A 16,735-nucleotide genomic window follows, 5' to 3' on the forward strand; every position below is an offset into this window, starting at 1 on the left:
ATAGGAACATTAATTCACACCTCCGGAAGTGTGAATTCAGTGAGATATTCCATCTAAATCAGCCAGCACATGCCCACACCATGTATATTGCTTTGTATACATAGTGATTGTGATTCACTCACGAAGGAGTGTTGACCTAAGAGAATGGGTGAGTTCCTGGCTGGTGGGAGGTTTGAGTTTGAGGCTGGTGGGCTTCAAACCCCGGATGGCAGGAAAAATCATCATTTGCCAGACCCCACGAGTTTAGTTAAATACGCACAATTTTATTGATTGAAGAGATTAGGACAAAAACATTAACCGAATACAGGACAAAGCACCAGAGGCCATAGATTCCCACCATGCATGTCACCAATCTTTCCTCCAACAAGGTACTTAAAAAATAAGGGAGAGGGAAGAAAAACAGGTCCTTCTTAACTCAGCCCCATCTTCAGAATGTAAAAAACCCTCTCTCCTTTTTTATCTCCTGTTATCAAAATAGAATCCAGAGCAAATCCATGGCCTCCTTGTCTCCTGACGATGAATGGTTAAGCCGTCCTCCTGGGAACGTGAGGCCGGGCTCCTGCTAAGTAGAAATAGAGCATCCAAGGTCTGCACATACATGCCACATACTATAATGAAGCACAGATTCAAGTAACATTTACATACTAGAGTCCACGTGTCACCTACCCAAAAACATGACCATTTCACAAAACATATACAGGCAGTAAAATCCGAACAACTGAGGTACTGGAAACACAAATATTGATGCCAAAGAGTTCTGTATCATACAGCAATATAGAAAAGCCATAACAGATAAAAAAAAAAAAAAAGAAAAACATTTGCCACTCGAAATCAAATAAAGCTATCTAGAAAAGCCAAATAAAAGGTTATTTCAGGGACAGAAATACTCAAACAAAGAAGAAAATATATATATATAAATGTTAACTACAGCATGTAACATGTTACCCAAGTTAACCCGTAATTGAAGTACTGGCTTAATACATCACAATGTGACATTTTCCTTAATAAATAGAAGAGTTCTTGAAAAATACAAAGGTGCGTATGGGGATAGAGAGCTGTTTTTTTTTTTGTTTTTTTTTGTTTGTTTTTTAATATCATCCTAGCTTTCAGCTTATTTTCCTTCCTGCTTGTCTCAACTGAGAGTTTTTGTCCAAACCAGAGGGCCTCCCAAGCTACAATAATCATATTCCATAAAGAAAATGCGATAGCTGCCCTGTATTTCATACATGTGGGACAACCTGCTTCATTTCATGAGTTGCCAATAAAGCAAAGACAAAATGTTTAGTTGAGATCAGAGTGTTACAAGAGCTTCAGACTCCAACAGCATCTGGAATCTCACTCCATCACTAACATCTCAGCAAAAAGGCATGCCTGTGATGCAGCCCTCGTCATTCACCAAAAAAAAAAAAAAAAAAAACAATAATAATAAAAATAAAATTAAAGAGCTGAATTTCTCTTTTCCTTTCATTTTTCTTTCTTTAAACTATGATCGCAATGATGCATCTGGAAGTTTGACTTCTAAGAGCTTCCTGCCACAAACCAATTGACACAGAACAGAATACTGGGTTACAGGACAGGTCTGTTTTTTCCCCACTTCAGGGAGCAAAGCACTGAACGTGTCATTTCCTGACCAGGATATTCAATAGTTTAGTTAGAAGAAATGAGTTGAAGAGCGCAATTAGGAGACACAAACTGGACTTTTATTTTCTTTTAGTTTTAGCACCCAGGTTTCACATCAGTCTGTGTGCACCGAATTTTTTTTTTTTAATGAACCCCGTGAATTATCAGATAGGTGGCTGGCTTGTTTAAAAAGAAAATAAAAAACAAAAAACCCTTGGCCAATGGTACCTTCCCTGAATCATGACAAGAAGTTAAACGCTAACAGTGCGATGCCAAGATGTGTGTTTGAGGCAGAGTTTTGATTCTATCAAGATTTGCAACTATTTGGAACAAAATGGAAAGGGGGAAAGGCGGAAGCAGCCCAGCTGATAGGGGTGGTCTCCCGGGGGGCTCCGTCAGGCAAGAGAAGCTCCAGGGGGCTCCTGCCCACCCGACAGGACCCTGGAGCCCGCCTCCATCCCGCGTCTCTGGCCTCCATGCTACATGTTCAGTCAGCTCCTGGACAGTTTTCCTTCTTTGAACCAAGAAGCCTGTGAGTGTCCATGTCCCTCTTGCTACCAAGCCAGGCGATACGTGTTCCCTGGAAGAACTCCTCTCCGCTGCCCTCTCTCTCGCTTCTGGTACCTGCTAAGTCCCCGTGGGGTGTGAGCTCAGTTAAAGAAAGGGTCCAAGGTCTCCTCCATGTTGACATCCGGCACCAGCTGATCAGACACTTCCTTAGCACCATAGCCTGAATTCGAGACGCTAAAATCTGTAGAAAACCAAGGATGGTCCAGAATCTCCTGGGAGGTCAGCCGCTCCGAGGGCTCCCGCCGCAGGATGCTCCGGATGAGGCACTTGGCCTTGGGCGACAGAGTCTCTGGAATGTTGAACTGGCCACGCCGGATCTTGCTGAAGAGGGAACTGGGCTCAATGTCATGGAAAGGGTACCGCCCGACCAGCATGGTGTAGAGCATCACTCCCAGGCTCCACACATCAGCTGCTTTGCCCGAGTAGCTGCCACTGGTGTTCAAGATCTCCGGGCTGACGTACGCTGGACAGCCGTGCTTGTCGGAGAGCGAGTCATCATCTCCCCGCAGAATATAAGCATCTTCCAGGCTTTCCAGCTTGACCCGAGTCCTGCAAGAAAAGGAGCAAAACATGAGCTTTGTAAGGATGCTCTGAGCCCCAGGAATCCCACCATTATGTCGCAGCTTCCATTTGAACCTTTCCCAAGACCCTTATTCATTTACTGGACCAGTCAAACACTGTTTACTGGGCACCTTCTAGGTGGCGAGACCCTGATCCAGGGCTGGGGAGCCAGGAGGCAAAGAATTTGCCTGAAACTTTCGATCCACTGGTGGACTGAAACCGTCAGCAGGTAGATAAATCACAAATAGATTATTACCTCCTCAACTTAGTCAGGAAGGAACAAGAGATTAAAAGTCACACGGGGTGATGATGGGGAGTCACAAGATTTGAACTCAGATCCAACCAGCTGGGAAACTCACACAATCTCTGTCCATAGCTTCTGGCAAACTTGTGACTAACATGATACAACACAGGAGCCAGGATCTTTCATTCAACAGTTTTGCTTCATTTCAACATTCCTTTACTTAGATGTAGAGGATTTTCCTAACCCATTTTACAGAGAAGAACATGGATGCTCAGAGAATTTAAGTAACTTACCCAAAGCCATCTGGTAGGGAAACAGAGAAAACTTGACCTCACATCTTCCTAAGTCAACCTGGTGCTCTCTCCACACCAAAATGCCTCTCTTAGGACACAGGCAGAGCCAGGAAATGTTTGCTAGAAATGCATTCCATCACTGTGGCCTTCCAAAGCCAACATTCTCATCTCTTTTCCAAGCCCACTCTCTTCCCAAGATTTCCTGTTGAAGCTCTGTCCTGTCCCACCCATCACACTCCTAGGGTCTGGTCCTGGACCTGGTACGCATGCGACTTGGGTTACCTAGATTCTCCACTTGGGTCACACATCTGTGATTCTGCCTCACATGGGTACATGAGTGTGTGTGTGTGAATCTTCTCCCCATCGGTTAAGGACCACCGAGCTCACTGATGAATGCAGGACCCTCCTGGGTACGATGGGGAAGAACAGAGGCATAGAAATCCCGAATTAAACTCTGAGTCTCCAGAGCCTAGCACTTGGGGCTACACAGAAGGGCTTGATATCACCATTAAGTACCAAATAAATATATGCTCAGTACCTCCAAGTTCCTAGCTTTGCATTCCTTCCTTAGCCCAGTGACCTCTGAAGAATCCCTGTGCCCTGCCTATTGCTCTCTGAGTGCAAAGTTAGGTGTTATTACCTTTCAGTGCCTAAAACCAACACCCTCCTCCATTCTCCTGGCCAGAATGCCACCACTGCAAAGTTCCCTCAGTTCTCAGGCCCCATCAACTCAGTTAATCCCATTCCATCACACAGATGATGCCATGAATGGAACCTGAGGCAGGGAGGAGGGGCTGGAGTTAGGGGTTGGGACCACACGGATGGTGCTGATGAGCACCGAGGAGGTCAGTGGCATTCCCATCAGATGTTTCTTTCACCTCTAAAGTGCCCACCAAAGCAATGCCCCTGTTGCCCTCAGGTGTCATGAGGCACAAATGAGGAGAGACCAGGAGAATTGGAGAAGCCACAATAAGGCTTCAGTCCTAAATCAGAGTTTATGACCAAGTCCATCCTCTACTGTTTTTTTCTTTCTCCAGCTGTAGGTCTTAGCCTTGCAGGACCATCACTGCAGCTCCTCAGAGAGCCACGGAAGGGAGGTGAGGCTCAAATTAATCCAAGGAGAACTGCTGGGAGCTGCATAGAGCAAAAGGTCAGCTAAAACCCTGCACGGATCCTCAGACGCCATATTTGAAGTCCAGGAGTTTCCAAGACCAAAGGGTGACTGACTTCTCTGTTCTCGTTTCCATCAACAAGGAAAACATAGTTGCAGTCACTGGAAAAGGTACTAGACTAGGAGCTAGGGGAGCAGAGTCCAGGCCAGACTACATCTCTTACCTGCTGTGTGTCTGTGAGTGAGTCACTAAACTTCTCTGTTCTCAACCTTAAAGCAGAGTGTTGAATGGGGCAGTCTTTTTATTATTATTATTATTTTAATTTTTTAAATTGTGGTATAATGTATGTAATAAAGAAAACTGAGCGCCAATGAATTGATGCTTTTGAACTGTGGTGTTGGAGAAGACTCTTGAGAGTCCCTTGGACAGCAAGGAGATCCAACCAGTCCAACCAGTCCATCCTGGAGGAAATGAGTCCTGAATGTTCACTGGGAGGACTGATGCTGAAGCTGAAACTCCAATACTCTGGCCACATGATTGGAAGAACTGTCTCACTAGAAAAGACCCTGATGCTGGGAAAGAGTGAAGGAAGGAGGAGAAGGGGATGACAGAGGATGACATGGTTGGATGGCATCACTGACTCAACGGACATGAGTTTGAGCAAGCTCTGGGAGTTGGTGATGGACAGGGAGGCCTGGTGTGCTGCAGTCCATGGGGTTGCAAAGAGCCGGACTCGATCAAGTGACTGAACTGAACTGACTGAATATAAGATACAATTTACTATTTTAGCCATTTTAAGTTTACAGTTCAGTAGCATTAACTATTGATATATGGACACAGTTGTGTATCCATCTGGACAAGACAGTCTTAAGTCTCTGCCAGTTTTAACATTCTGGGCTTCTGTGTAGTACATTGCAACACATCTTCTTTATCTGCTTGCCCATATTCTATTTATAACCTGTAGTGTATGTGCCCTTCTCTTCCCCCTTTAGTCGATCTGTAAAAATAGGAAGGGTCTGGATGTGTTGATCTGGAATTGAGTGGATTAAAAGCAAATTTGCTTCCTCTAATCTAAGGTGGCAGGTGGCACTGACTCACACCAGCCTCACTAGATGGTTGGAGACTGGAGGTGAGCTGGTAAAACCCATGGGGCAGAGAGGACGGGGCACAAACCACAGGCTCAGGTGGGTTCTCACCACAGGTTCCCCTGCCCCACCCTCACCAGCAGCTGCTCCTGCCAAGCTTTGGGACCCACCAGGCTCTCCACCTCCAAGTTCACAGCCTGAGCGGCAGAGTAGCTGTGGGGATGATCATCCCAGTGGAGATAATAATAATAAGCCCTCGCATCTGTATGACAAGGGGTGATGGTCTAGTGGAATGAGACTTGGAATCGGATTTGGGTTTGGAGCTGGGTTTCTCTGCCAAAACCCACCAATGCCATCTCAGCTCATTCAACTGGGTGACCATCTCTGCCAAGGCTTCAGCCGAGTGGCCCCCCTCCCTTCCAACCCCTGCACTGTTCTTCACATATACCGACCAACCACAGTCCTTCCTGGGGCCTCTGCACACACCCCCACCTCCAGCCCCTCGCCCAGAATGGTCTTCTGCAGAACTCAGTTTTTGCAGGTCTTTGCTCAAATGCACTGGATTAAAGAGACCTTGCCTGACCCTCCTGTTCCAAAGGAGCACCCCTACACCTCAATGCCACATCCCCTTCATTACCGCCTGTAACTGTAGGTATTTACAGGTATTTACATGTCTACAGTTCTGCGTGTATACTCTATGTGTTATGATGCCAGTGGTCATTTCAGGGTCATTACCTCATCCCCCACCTCCAGGGGCCCTTGGGCAGGTGCCTGAGGTCACTCTGAGTATAAAAAACACCACCTGTGCTTCATGAGGCACCTCCAGCCCCTAGAGATTTTTTTTTTGTACCCAGCACCCAACAGACACTCCGTCCCTCAATCCAAGAATGAAAGGGACGGTCAAGCTGTAGACCACAGGAGTATCTGTGCACTACCTTTAAAGGAACAATGGCCCCTGCTCTGGGTAAAGGACAAAAACCTTCCTAGGAGTAAGTAGAGGAAAAGTGAAGACTATATGGAGGGTCGGCTTTATAAATTACTGGTACAATATCTCAGGTGCCTTTCCAATAAGGCTGGGAGGGAGTTGTGGCTTCTTTCCGAAGAAGACAAACTTAACTACCTCAAGCAGTTCATGCTAAGCCAACCCTAAAGCCCTTTTCATTCTCATTCCTTCCCGGGTCACAAACCCTAGATTCTGACTTTCTCCTTCACCACATCCTCCCCCCACCCCCTCCCACGGGCAGCAGTGACCCCACTTTCATCCTCATCCCTCTTCTAGAAACTTCCTCCACATCAGACATAAGAGCCATGCCTAAGGTCTCCATCTTGTCAATTAACCCCTTTCCCGGAGTTCACATCTCTCCTCCCCCGACTCAAAAAAGAGGGCTTGGAAGCCATGCAAACACCTCATGAATTTGAGTGCTATTAATATATAAATAAAAAGGCACCCACGTACTGCTGATTTCCGCTGCCCCTAAGCTGATCCACGGGCCACTTCATCCCCCTGCCTTCAGAGGCTGAGCCTCTGGCCGGGAGGGTCTGGAGCTGTGGTCACATCCGGTTCAGTGTGGCCTGTTGTGACGCAGCCACAAAGAAGCCAGACCAGTTCAGGGTCTTAAAGCCAGAGACCAGGGTTTGAATTCTGGCTTAGGCAAAAATACTAAGTACCAAATACCAAACACCGTCTATGCATTGAAGCGTGCGTGGATATCTACATATATTTTCTCTTCAAAATGTATAAAGTCAATTTCCAAGGCAAGAATTATTCTTCCTTTGGGTGGACACTGAACCTAATGCTCAGAGAGGGTAGGTCAGCTCCTCCGGCGGGAAGGCTAGCTAAAGGCCGAGTGCTCGCCTCTCGCTGGGCTGGGAGCTCCGGTCAGCCGCCATCACCTGAGCACCGGGCGGAGGAAACCACCCCAGGTCGGCTGGGTCAGCGAGGGACCCTCAAGGCGGGCAGCACGCAGGCGCCCCAGGGTCAGGCAGCCTGCTGCTTCTGCGCAAGCGTGCAGGAATCCCCCAGGGGTAGGAAGAAGCCTAGGAAAGGATGGGGAGGAAATGCAGCAGTCCAGGCATTCTTCTGACCTTGCCTGCCTCTGGGAACATCCTGAACTTGTTTACATCACTCCCAGGCAAGGGTCGAGGCAAGAAGTCTGGATTACATCTATAAACAAGGACTTTCCGGGGTGCCCCCAGGTCGCGGGCCCGAGCTGGGCTAGAATTCCAACTCTGGTCCCTACCGACGCACGACACAACTACAGGACCCTTCGGAAGGTCTCTGGGGCTCGGCTTCCCCACCCCTGGGCATGGGGGGGAGGGGGGCTCACCCTCTCCTCTCAGGAATGTTGCCGGAAGGCCTGGCCAGGCGCCGGCACCTGTCAGAGTGGGAGGAAGTGAATGAAAACAGTCATTCAACTTCTGAGGTCCCTTAATCAATCTGGGCTTTAGGAATTTCCAGGCAGAGAAATCGATTTTCATGAAACTCAACAGGAACATGGGGGGGGGGGGGGGGGGGGGGCGGTCTGGATTATTCAAATGAAACCACACACTGGAGATACAGACAAGTCACACCCATAGTCTCAGTTTTTGTGAAGATTGTAAATGAAACAATTCAAGTACAGTATTTATCAAAGAGCCTAGCACAGTAAATCTACAAAAAAATGGTGGAAACTCTAACTGACCTTCTTATAAGCCCTCCCCCTACCCTTCAGCCCCAAAGCCTAGAGGGAAGATAGATGAATAAGCCACAGGCAGAATGAAATGGATGTGGATTCTGTGCCCCATTCCTTCCTGGGCCCTTTGCACTCCCCCCTCCCCCTTGCCTAGAATGTTCTTCCCACAAATATGTGCCCAGCTCACTCCTGCTCACATTATTCCGTACAAAGGTGATCAGGATGGGCTTCGTGGAGGTGGTTAAGACTAGAGACGGCACATAGAGAATACAGACTGCTGAAAGCAACAAGGGAGAATGGTAGAGATCTGTGTGACCAAAGAGCTGCAAATGACAGTGGTTATCTCCTGCAGCTTCTTGGAGGAGAGAGCCCTGAGTCACGGGCTCCAGCGAGGGTTGATCTGGCCGACAAGCTGGCATCTCTGTGTGCATTCGGCAACCTGTCCCTGGCATAGGCAGGAAAAGCCTGCTTTGCCTGCAACCTCTGAATGAACAAGGCTTACAGGGAGGCAGCCTGTGTTGGAGGTGCAGGCCCAGCTCAGCCAGCGCCAGGGCTCCAGTCCTCAGATGCTGAGCCAGGTGAGGAAGCCAGAACCAGCGTGCACGAGGTTCCACGCCCCACCCCCACGGAGCAGCCGCACCAGCCTTGAAAGCTCTGACCTGATGTCCTACCCACACTCCCCGGAGGCTTGAGTGGCTCTCTCTGGGTCACTAAATCGACCTCAGCTTCAGTTTCTCTTCCATAAAGTGAGAACCAGTCGTGTGTGTCTGTGTGCGCTCAGTCGTGTCTCACTGTCTTGTGACCCCATGGACTGCAGCCCGCCAGGCTCCTCCATTGATGGGAGTGGGTTGCCACTTCCTCTTCCAGGGGATCTTCCCAACCCAGGGATCAAACCTGTGTCTCCTGAAGTGGCAGGTGAGTTCCTTATCACTGTGCCACCTGAGAAGCCCGAGAACCAATCGTACATGGCCTGCAAAGGGCTCTTCTGGCTTCAAATTTCCTGATTTTATACCTTTCCTTTAACTCTTAAGTTATAGGGACTGCAACCCTTCCTATCTAACATCCTGACATTAATATAATATTTATATACCAGTAACAACAATAGCAGCCACGAATTAAACAGCTACAGAACACTGGGATTATTTTTGGTCTACAAGTCTATTTTTCATAACAAAACTAAAAAGCAAATATTATGATATGTGCCAACTTCCTAAAGAGTAAGGAAACCAAGGCATAGAGAATGAAATGTTTTAGATCCAATCAGTCAATCCTAAAGGAAATCAATCCTGAATATTCACTGGAAGGACTGATGCTGAAGCTGAAGCTTCAATACTTTGGCCACCTGATGGGAAGAGCTGACTTACTGGAAAAGACTGAAGGCAGGAGGAGGAGGGGACGACACAGGAAGAGATGGCTGGATGGCATCACCAACTCAATGGACATGAGTTTGAGCAAGCTCCAGGATATGGTAAAGGACAGGGAAACTGCATGCTGCAGTCCATGGGGTCACAAAGAGTCAGACTGAACAACAAAAGACAAAGCAATTTTTAAAGGGAGACCCTGGGTTTATGGAGACAGATATGGCCCCAGGTTTATTTAGCACTGGATCACATACAAAACCATTACAATACACGATCTAAGTGTTATAGCTCATGAAGTGGATGGTGGTGGCGGGACCTGCCCATTTACTAGATGAAAAGCTGAGGTACAGACAGCAGACGTGACTTGTCCAAGACCACCTGGCTAGTGAGTGGCTGAGCAGGGGATTTAAACCCAGGTTTTCAACCTCCATGTTCGGTGCTTCATCCAAAATATGAAGAAAAGGCGTACACAAGCCAATCAGGCTTTGCTTTTAAACTCTGAACCCCACCCTGGGCTCCCAACAGGAAGAGATCAGGACAGGGTGGGCCAGGGTGGGGTCAGGCTGGGAGTTCAGCCAGACCAAGTGGGCTTGGCCTGGACGGGAAGTCCGGGGGCCTGAAGTCAGTGGAATCCAGAAGTCACCAAAGGCCATTCTGTGGGGTGGGTCCAAACAGGAGAAGGATCAAGGGTGAAAGGTTAGCTGCAGCCAGGTCTGACCTTGCTCTGGCCGCTACTGCAAAGCTACCCTTGGCTGCCAGTCCAGGTGTCAGGCCAGGGTCCCAGCTGGAATTACTGCTGGGAGGCCGGAGGAATGCCCCACACACCCACCCACCCCAGGAGCGTGGGCTGCATTGTGCTAGCCTGGCAGGCACCACGGGGGCTCCACAGGCCACTAAACTGCCCAATAAATCATCTCTGCTCAGAGCCTCTGCTTCCTGTGGGTATGGATCTTTCCAGCAGTCACCTCTGAGCACCACTGATGCCCCAGATCCCGCTGACTCAGGGAACAGACCCAGCACTTTAGGTTAGGCTGCTCACAAATTAGCCAGAGAACAGCAGGCAAACAGTAAGGGAGCCACTCAGGGTGGAGTAAGAGAAGTCGAAGGGGAAGGGGACCCAGGGGAGGTCTGGTAAGTTCCAGAAGGCAGTGTATCCTCTGATTGCCTTACAACAGCATCCCACACTCTGCACTGGTTATCCGGAGATATGTGCAGTTGGAAAGATGAAGCCACCTGCTGAGAAAGAGCACAGTTGGGAGGAGGAACCCAAGCCGACTCTAGCAGGCAGGTGTTTCCACGGCACCGGCTGCCCAGCCAGGATGCAAAAGCCCTTGGAACCTACATACGGGTGCATGTCTGCGCCCGACTCATCAGGGCCATGGTGGAAACGGGGAAGCCATTCCACCTCCAAGACCTTCCCGCAACCCTGGCCCCGCCCTGCAGGAGGACCCCACACCCAGGCAGCCTGCCTGCTACTGCCATAAGAACAGCCAGGAACTCCAAGGGAGGTGGTGCAGCTGGGACTCCCCATCAAAACTCCATCCACCTCTCACTGCTCTGCGCCGAGACCTGGGTCCCCGAGGTTCCCTCGACCCCAAGTCAATCAACTGAGCCTCTCAGGAAAGCTTCCCAGGAGGTCATCTCACTCCATGCTGGACCGCACTGCTCCGTTTGCTCACCCAGCCCAGATCCTTCCAGGGAGAGCCAGGCACCCCTAGGTGCTGCTCCTGCCTTTTTTGCCCAGGATGATTCAGGGCCCAGAACATTCCTCTCCATGCCTCATTGGTGGGGCAGGGGCAAGGCTCAGGCCAGTCCCTCCAACCCCTGTACCCTCATCCCCAGCAGCGCTGTGAACCTGGCCCAGCTGGTTCACACACTGGGCCACCCGAGTCGGGGGTTTCACTTGTGGCTTCCCTACATGGTCTAGGCAGAGACTGAACAAATTCGGGGAGTCGAAAGTCTGAGTTCTGCCCCTGGTTGTGTCACTTACACCTTATAGAACTTTGGGGAGGGGCCTTTCCTTCCTGATTTCTTTATCTGTAAAGGTAAGAGGGCTGGTTTAAATCCCCTCTTAGCCCTCCCTCTCAACCCCACAGCCTGGGTTGTGATTCAGCTTCAGCATCCTGAAGTCCATGTCCGTCCCTAGTCTGTCCTTCACATGCACGTCTAGAATCACAACCTGACCTGTCCCTGCCCTGTCTAGAGAATACCTTAAATGGCTCCTGCTGAGTTTCAGATCAAGTTCAAGGTCCCAGCCTGTCTGTGTGAGCTCATATCCACCTCTTTGCAAACTCATGAACTGTAGCCCACCAGGCTTCTCCGTCCATGGAATTCTCCAGCAAGAATACTAGAGTGGGTTGCCATTTCCTTCTCCAGGGGATCTTCCTGACCCAGCAATCGAACCCAAGTCTCCTGCATTGGCAGGCGGATTCTCCACCACTGTGCCACCTGGAAAGCCCTCAAGTTCCCAGAGATGAGGCCAAGACCCTAGACCTCTCTTCACCTTCCTCTCCGGCCCCACCTCACAATACCCTCCCAGAGCAGTCCCTCCTTACCCACTGTTGGCACTTTCAGGACCCTTCCCCTTCCCGCCTGCATCTCTCAGAACTACCCTGTGACATAGTCCTTCTCTACAGCACACTCCATTGTTGGAATATCCTCTTCCTGCTCCCAGATAGCTCTCTAATGCACACCCTTCCTCTCTGATTTGGTGTTAAAAATAACCACTGTACTGTGTCTTCCATTAGGTGAGGACTCTCTGATATTGAGTCTTACATCCCCAATACTGAGCACTGCAAGTAGCACCATGACAGGTGCTTAATAAACATTTGCAAGATAGTGTGATCCCCATGTGTCCAATGGCCCCAGCTCCAACATGTTATCTAGAGTGCAGGGCATCTAGGCATGACTCTGCTTAACAACTGCAATGTCTAGAATCTAGAGAAATTTCAGAGAGACTGGATTCTGTCCATGGTTTAGAGAAATTCCCAAGAGGACTGGCTAAGGGATTTTTGAAATGTGTTTCCATCTACTGTCTTCTACCATCAGTATAGTTTTTTTAGGGAGGTTTTCTTACAATATTTATGACTCCAGGATATATGGGGCTAGTCATATCCCCACGGAGTCAACTGTCACACATTCACTAAGTATGTATAATGCTAAGTCCTGGGATAGGTATGAGGGACGAAAAGATAAATGGACCCCAGCTTAGAGTCCTGCAGAGGAACCTAAACCCACTCCATAAAGTGGAAGAGCAGGATGTACAAGGACTGCCTGTGAGGTTTGCTTAACTGGTGGCCGAGTCTACCTCTGCCAGGACCGCTCCGAGAAAACCAAGGACTGAGCTTCACTTAGACTCCAGTCAGCCAAGTCCTTGTGGGTTCACTTGTTGCCTAATTGCATAAGAAAATTCCTTCTATGGGTCCAGCACAAGGGTGGCACTTTATGTGGCATTCAGTTTCTGTGGCTAACGTGGCATTTGAGAACTTAAGCTTGGGAGCCAGGTCTCCTGGGTACCACCTCCAGATTTGCACTGATTGGCTGTACAACCCCAGGCCGCAATTTCCTCATGTGTACAATGGGGATAAACATAGCAGGACCTCAAATCAAATAGCTTGACTTAAATCAAATAACTTGATTTAAATACAGTAATTCTACCCCTCTAGGTCATCACAAGGGACCAGAATGGGCTTCCTGTGATATACAGCAACTTCCTGTTAGTTATCTATTTTATAAGGATAGTGCCTATATGTCAATGTTACTATCTTAATTTGCTCTACCCTCTCCTTCCCCAAGAGGGAGGGAGGCTCTCAAGGAGGGTGTGTGTGTGTGTGTGTATATGATTATGACTCATTTGAGCTGATGTATGGCAGACACCACCATGGCATTGTAAAGCAGTTATCTTCCAATTAAAAAAGTAAATAAATAAATAATTATAGTAGTCAATTCGGATAAAATTCATTCATTTAAGTGTTTTGGTTAGAACAGGGCCTGGTACATGGTGGATCCTAGATATTACTTCACTAAAATGTAAGTCCCGTGAGAGCAGGGCTTCTATTTCATCCAGTATTTCAGTATCTCCAGCACCTAGACTAGTGCCAGGCACATATAGTACTCTGCACTCCATAAATATTTGTTGAACAAACAAACAAATCTCCAGGTTGTTGGAATGAGGCTCAAAGCTATGGAGGATTATGGAGAGCAGTAATGACAGGTATCTTAAGTCCCTGAAGTACATCTGTGCTGGACACTCTAAGTCCATTATCCCCAACCCATGTCAGAGAAGGCAGGCCAAGGGCAAAAGGCCAAAAGGAGGAATCAAAAAATCTCCCCACTGTGCTCTCCACTCCACTTGCCTGTGGTTCCCAGTCTAGCCAATCAACTAATTTATTAAGCCCCAGTAGTAAATACCCCAGCCAGAAACCCTGCTGAAGAATACCTACTATTTAGTCTATCTCTAAGCACAGAACCTTGACAAAGCCTTCCCCTCTAATCGTGACCTGAAGCCCTTCATAAATAAAAAGACACCCACCACAGACATAAATAATGGTGTCTTAAGTAAATGTCACTTTTGCATAAATGATTAAATCAAAATAGGAATGATGTGTTTATCTGTTACTTGACGTGGACCCTTGAAAACAGTTGTCTTTAAAAGGTGTCTACGATGATGAAAGAAAAACTGTTAGTCGCTCAGTCTTTGTGACCATGGACTATAGCCATGGTCCAGTCCATGGCAGCTCGCCAGGCTCCTCCGTCCATGGGATTCTGCAGGCAAGAATACTGGAGTGGATAGCCATTCCCTTCTCCAGGAGATCTTCCTGACCCAGGGATGGAACCGGGTCTCCTACAATGCAGGCATATTCTTTACCATCTGAGCTACCAGGGAAGCCCATCTACAATGATACAACATTATAATTCAACTGTACTTCAGTAAAAAATAAAGTTTTAAAAAAAGGTATCTACAAGGGAGATTCATGAGTCTCAGTCTTTTTGGGCTCCCATTTGGGCAATGACTGACATGATCATTAAATGAATACATTCCCTGCCTCTCTCACTCTGACGTGAGAATCCAATCTGAGCTGCTCCCGGTCCATAAAAGGAATTCTCATTCACTCAATGCCCACCAGGCTCCGGGAACAGTGCACAAGAGACAGCCTCCGACCTCAATGAGCTCCCAGGCCAGGAGGAGATGAGGATAGTCTGGAGATGCTCACAGATAGTAAGAGTAGAGCAGGAAACACGTTGTAACATATCCAAGCTTGAGTGCTCCTGACACGTCCTAAGAAGAATGAACGGGGAGGAGCCTTCCCGAAGGATGGACAGTGCTTGATTACATCCAAGGGGTCAATATGAACACGAGAACTCCAGGAGCTCCGTCGCCTTCAAAGCAGAAAGGCAATTTTCCTAAAATTCAACAAACCTACAGCTCAATGGATGCGTGGGAGTGCAAGCTCAGTCGTGTCCAACTCTTTTGCAACCCCATGGACTGTATCCCTCCAGGTTCCTCTATCCGTGGAATTCTCCAGGCAAGAATACTAGAGTGGGCTGCCATTTCCTCCTCCAGGGGATCTTCCTGAGCCAGGGATCAAACCTTAGTCTCCTGCATTGCATGCGGATTCTTTACCACATGAGTCATCAGGGAAGCCCACAACTTAATAAACATTGCTATTAATGAAAGAAAGAAGAGTCTGGTCTCCAGGACTCCAATGCCTTGCCCTCTGTACTTTATTAGATATGGGAGCATCTCTGGAGGCAAGAAAAACCTTAAAGATCTAAACGGAGAACTAATACACATACTAACATCTGCCTGGGGAAGGGAGGACTGACCTCATCTGGTGTGGCAGGGAAGAGGAGGCCTTCCCCCTGCAGGGAGGTGCAAGTCCCCCTGTGCCCCTGAAGAGGGCTTTTGTTCCAGGGAAACACTGCCACGCACCGCCACCCCCTCCCCCCACCCCCGGCCCCCAGGTTCTTAAACAGGGTCCCAGTTCCCCTCTGGCAGAAGCAGGCACTGATAGGCTTCCGCAAAGCAGAGGAAATGAGACCTGTGACGTCAAGAGATAAAGATCTTTGAACCAAAGAAGAAACATGTTCAGAAGCCGTCTTCTCGTTCACATGGGGGTATTTCTGGGCAAAGAAACGTCAACACCGAATTGTGGTTGGGGGCAGGGAGCTGGGGTTGGGTGGCAAGGAGCCCTGTCCCAAGGGACAGGCAAGATTCAGCTGGTAAATGGGGACTGTTGTAGGCACCATGTTTCCCCACCTCCCTACATGCTTCAGGGGGCCCCCATGCAGCCAACAGCTTGCAGCAGCTTAAAGTGCTCTTCAAGTTCTAGGTCAGCAGACTGGCCCCCAGTCACCCAGAGGCCCAGACATGAATCAAGTCCAGGAGAGGTTAAGAACAGCTGATGGCCGACTGTGCACCAAGCAACAGGTTCACTTTCGTTAATTCATTTAATTTCGTGAGCAAAGCCTTCCCATTATGACGAACCAATGGGGCAGAAGAGGTTAGGTAACTTGTCAACCTTAAGCTGATGAAGAAGCAAGAGAAACAGACTGGAATCCGGAGAGCGATGGACTCCAGGGGAGCAACCAGCCTTGTCCCTTAGAGGCTGGGATTGAAATCCGGGGCCTCAAGGAGCAGACCTGACCAGGAGACCCATTTAATCCCAGAGCAGGGCAAGAGGGGCTGGAGAACACGGGTGCAGCCTCTGGGGGTTCAGACACTGCCCTTTCTCAGATTAGAGGCCTCAATCCTACTCAGATTTTACTGCATCACATTTACTACATTTTACTACACACAGACCATCTCAGATTTTACTACAGGAACTGGGGATGCAAAGGGTGTGTCCAGAGAGAGTTCAGTTAGGGTAGGGCTTTAACTTCCTCAAAACACAAACAGTGTGGCTGAGGCTCAGCCCTAAAGAAACACCCCAGCCCAGAGGAGAGGCAGCAAATGGGGTGGGAGCACCGTGGCCGGTCCAGGCATGGAGGGGTGGAATCCGCCCTTCTCTCCCACCCCGCCAGTCCTCTTGTCCACCTTCCCTTTCCTACTGCTTGTGAACCGCCTAGCCCTTCTGAGCAGCAGGTTCCACACCATGTGGACTTGACCTCTCAGTTGCGCTCCTAATATGCATCCAGTGATTATAATTAAGCAAAGGAGAGGGGAGGATGTGGCTTAAATCTAACCTTTCTGTCCCAAGGGCTCAACCTTCAAGGAC

General features: G+C 48.7%; 1 protein-coding gene across 1 annotated transcript in view; it reads right to left on the reverse strand.

The window, feature by feature from the left end:
• Positions 1-242: 242 nt before the first annotated feature.
• Positions 243-16,735, reverse strand: part of TRIB2 (tribbles pseudokinase 2) — a 29,182-nt gene continuing 12,689 nt past the window's right edge. Inside the window, exon 4 of the mRNA XM_070451527.1 lies at positions 243-2,739. Within this exon, the coding sequence (XP_070307628.1) occupies positions 2,271-2,739 (469 nt within the window). The 3' untranslated portion in view covers positions 243-2,270. The remainder of the gene's footprint in view (positions 2,740-16,735) is intronic.

This window comes from Odocoileus virginianus, chromosome 2 (assembly GCF_023699985.2).
Source record: "Odocoileus virginianus isolate 20LAN1187 ecotype Illinois chromosome 2, Ovbor_1.2, whole genome shotgun sequence".
In the NCBI taxonomy this organism is placed as follows: Eukaryota; Metazoa; Chordata; class Mammalia; order Artiodactyla; family Cervidae; genus Odocoileus; species Odocoileus virginianus.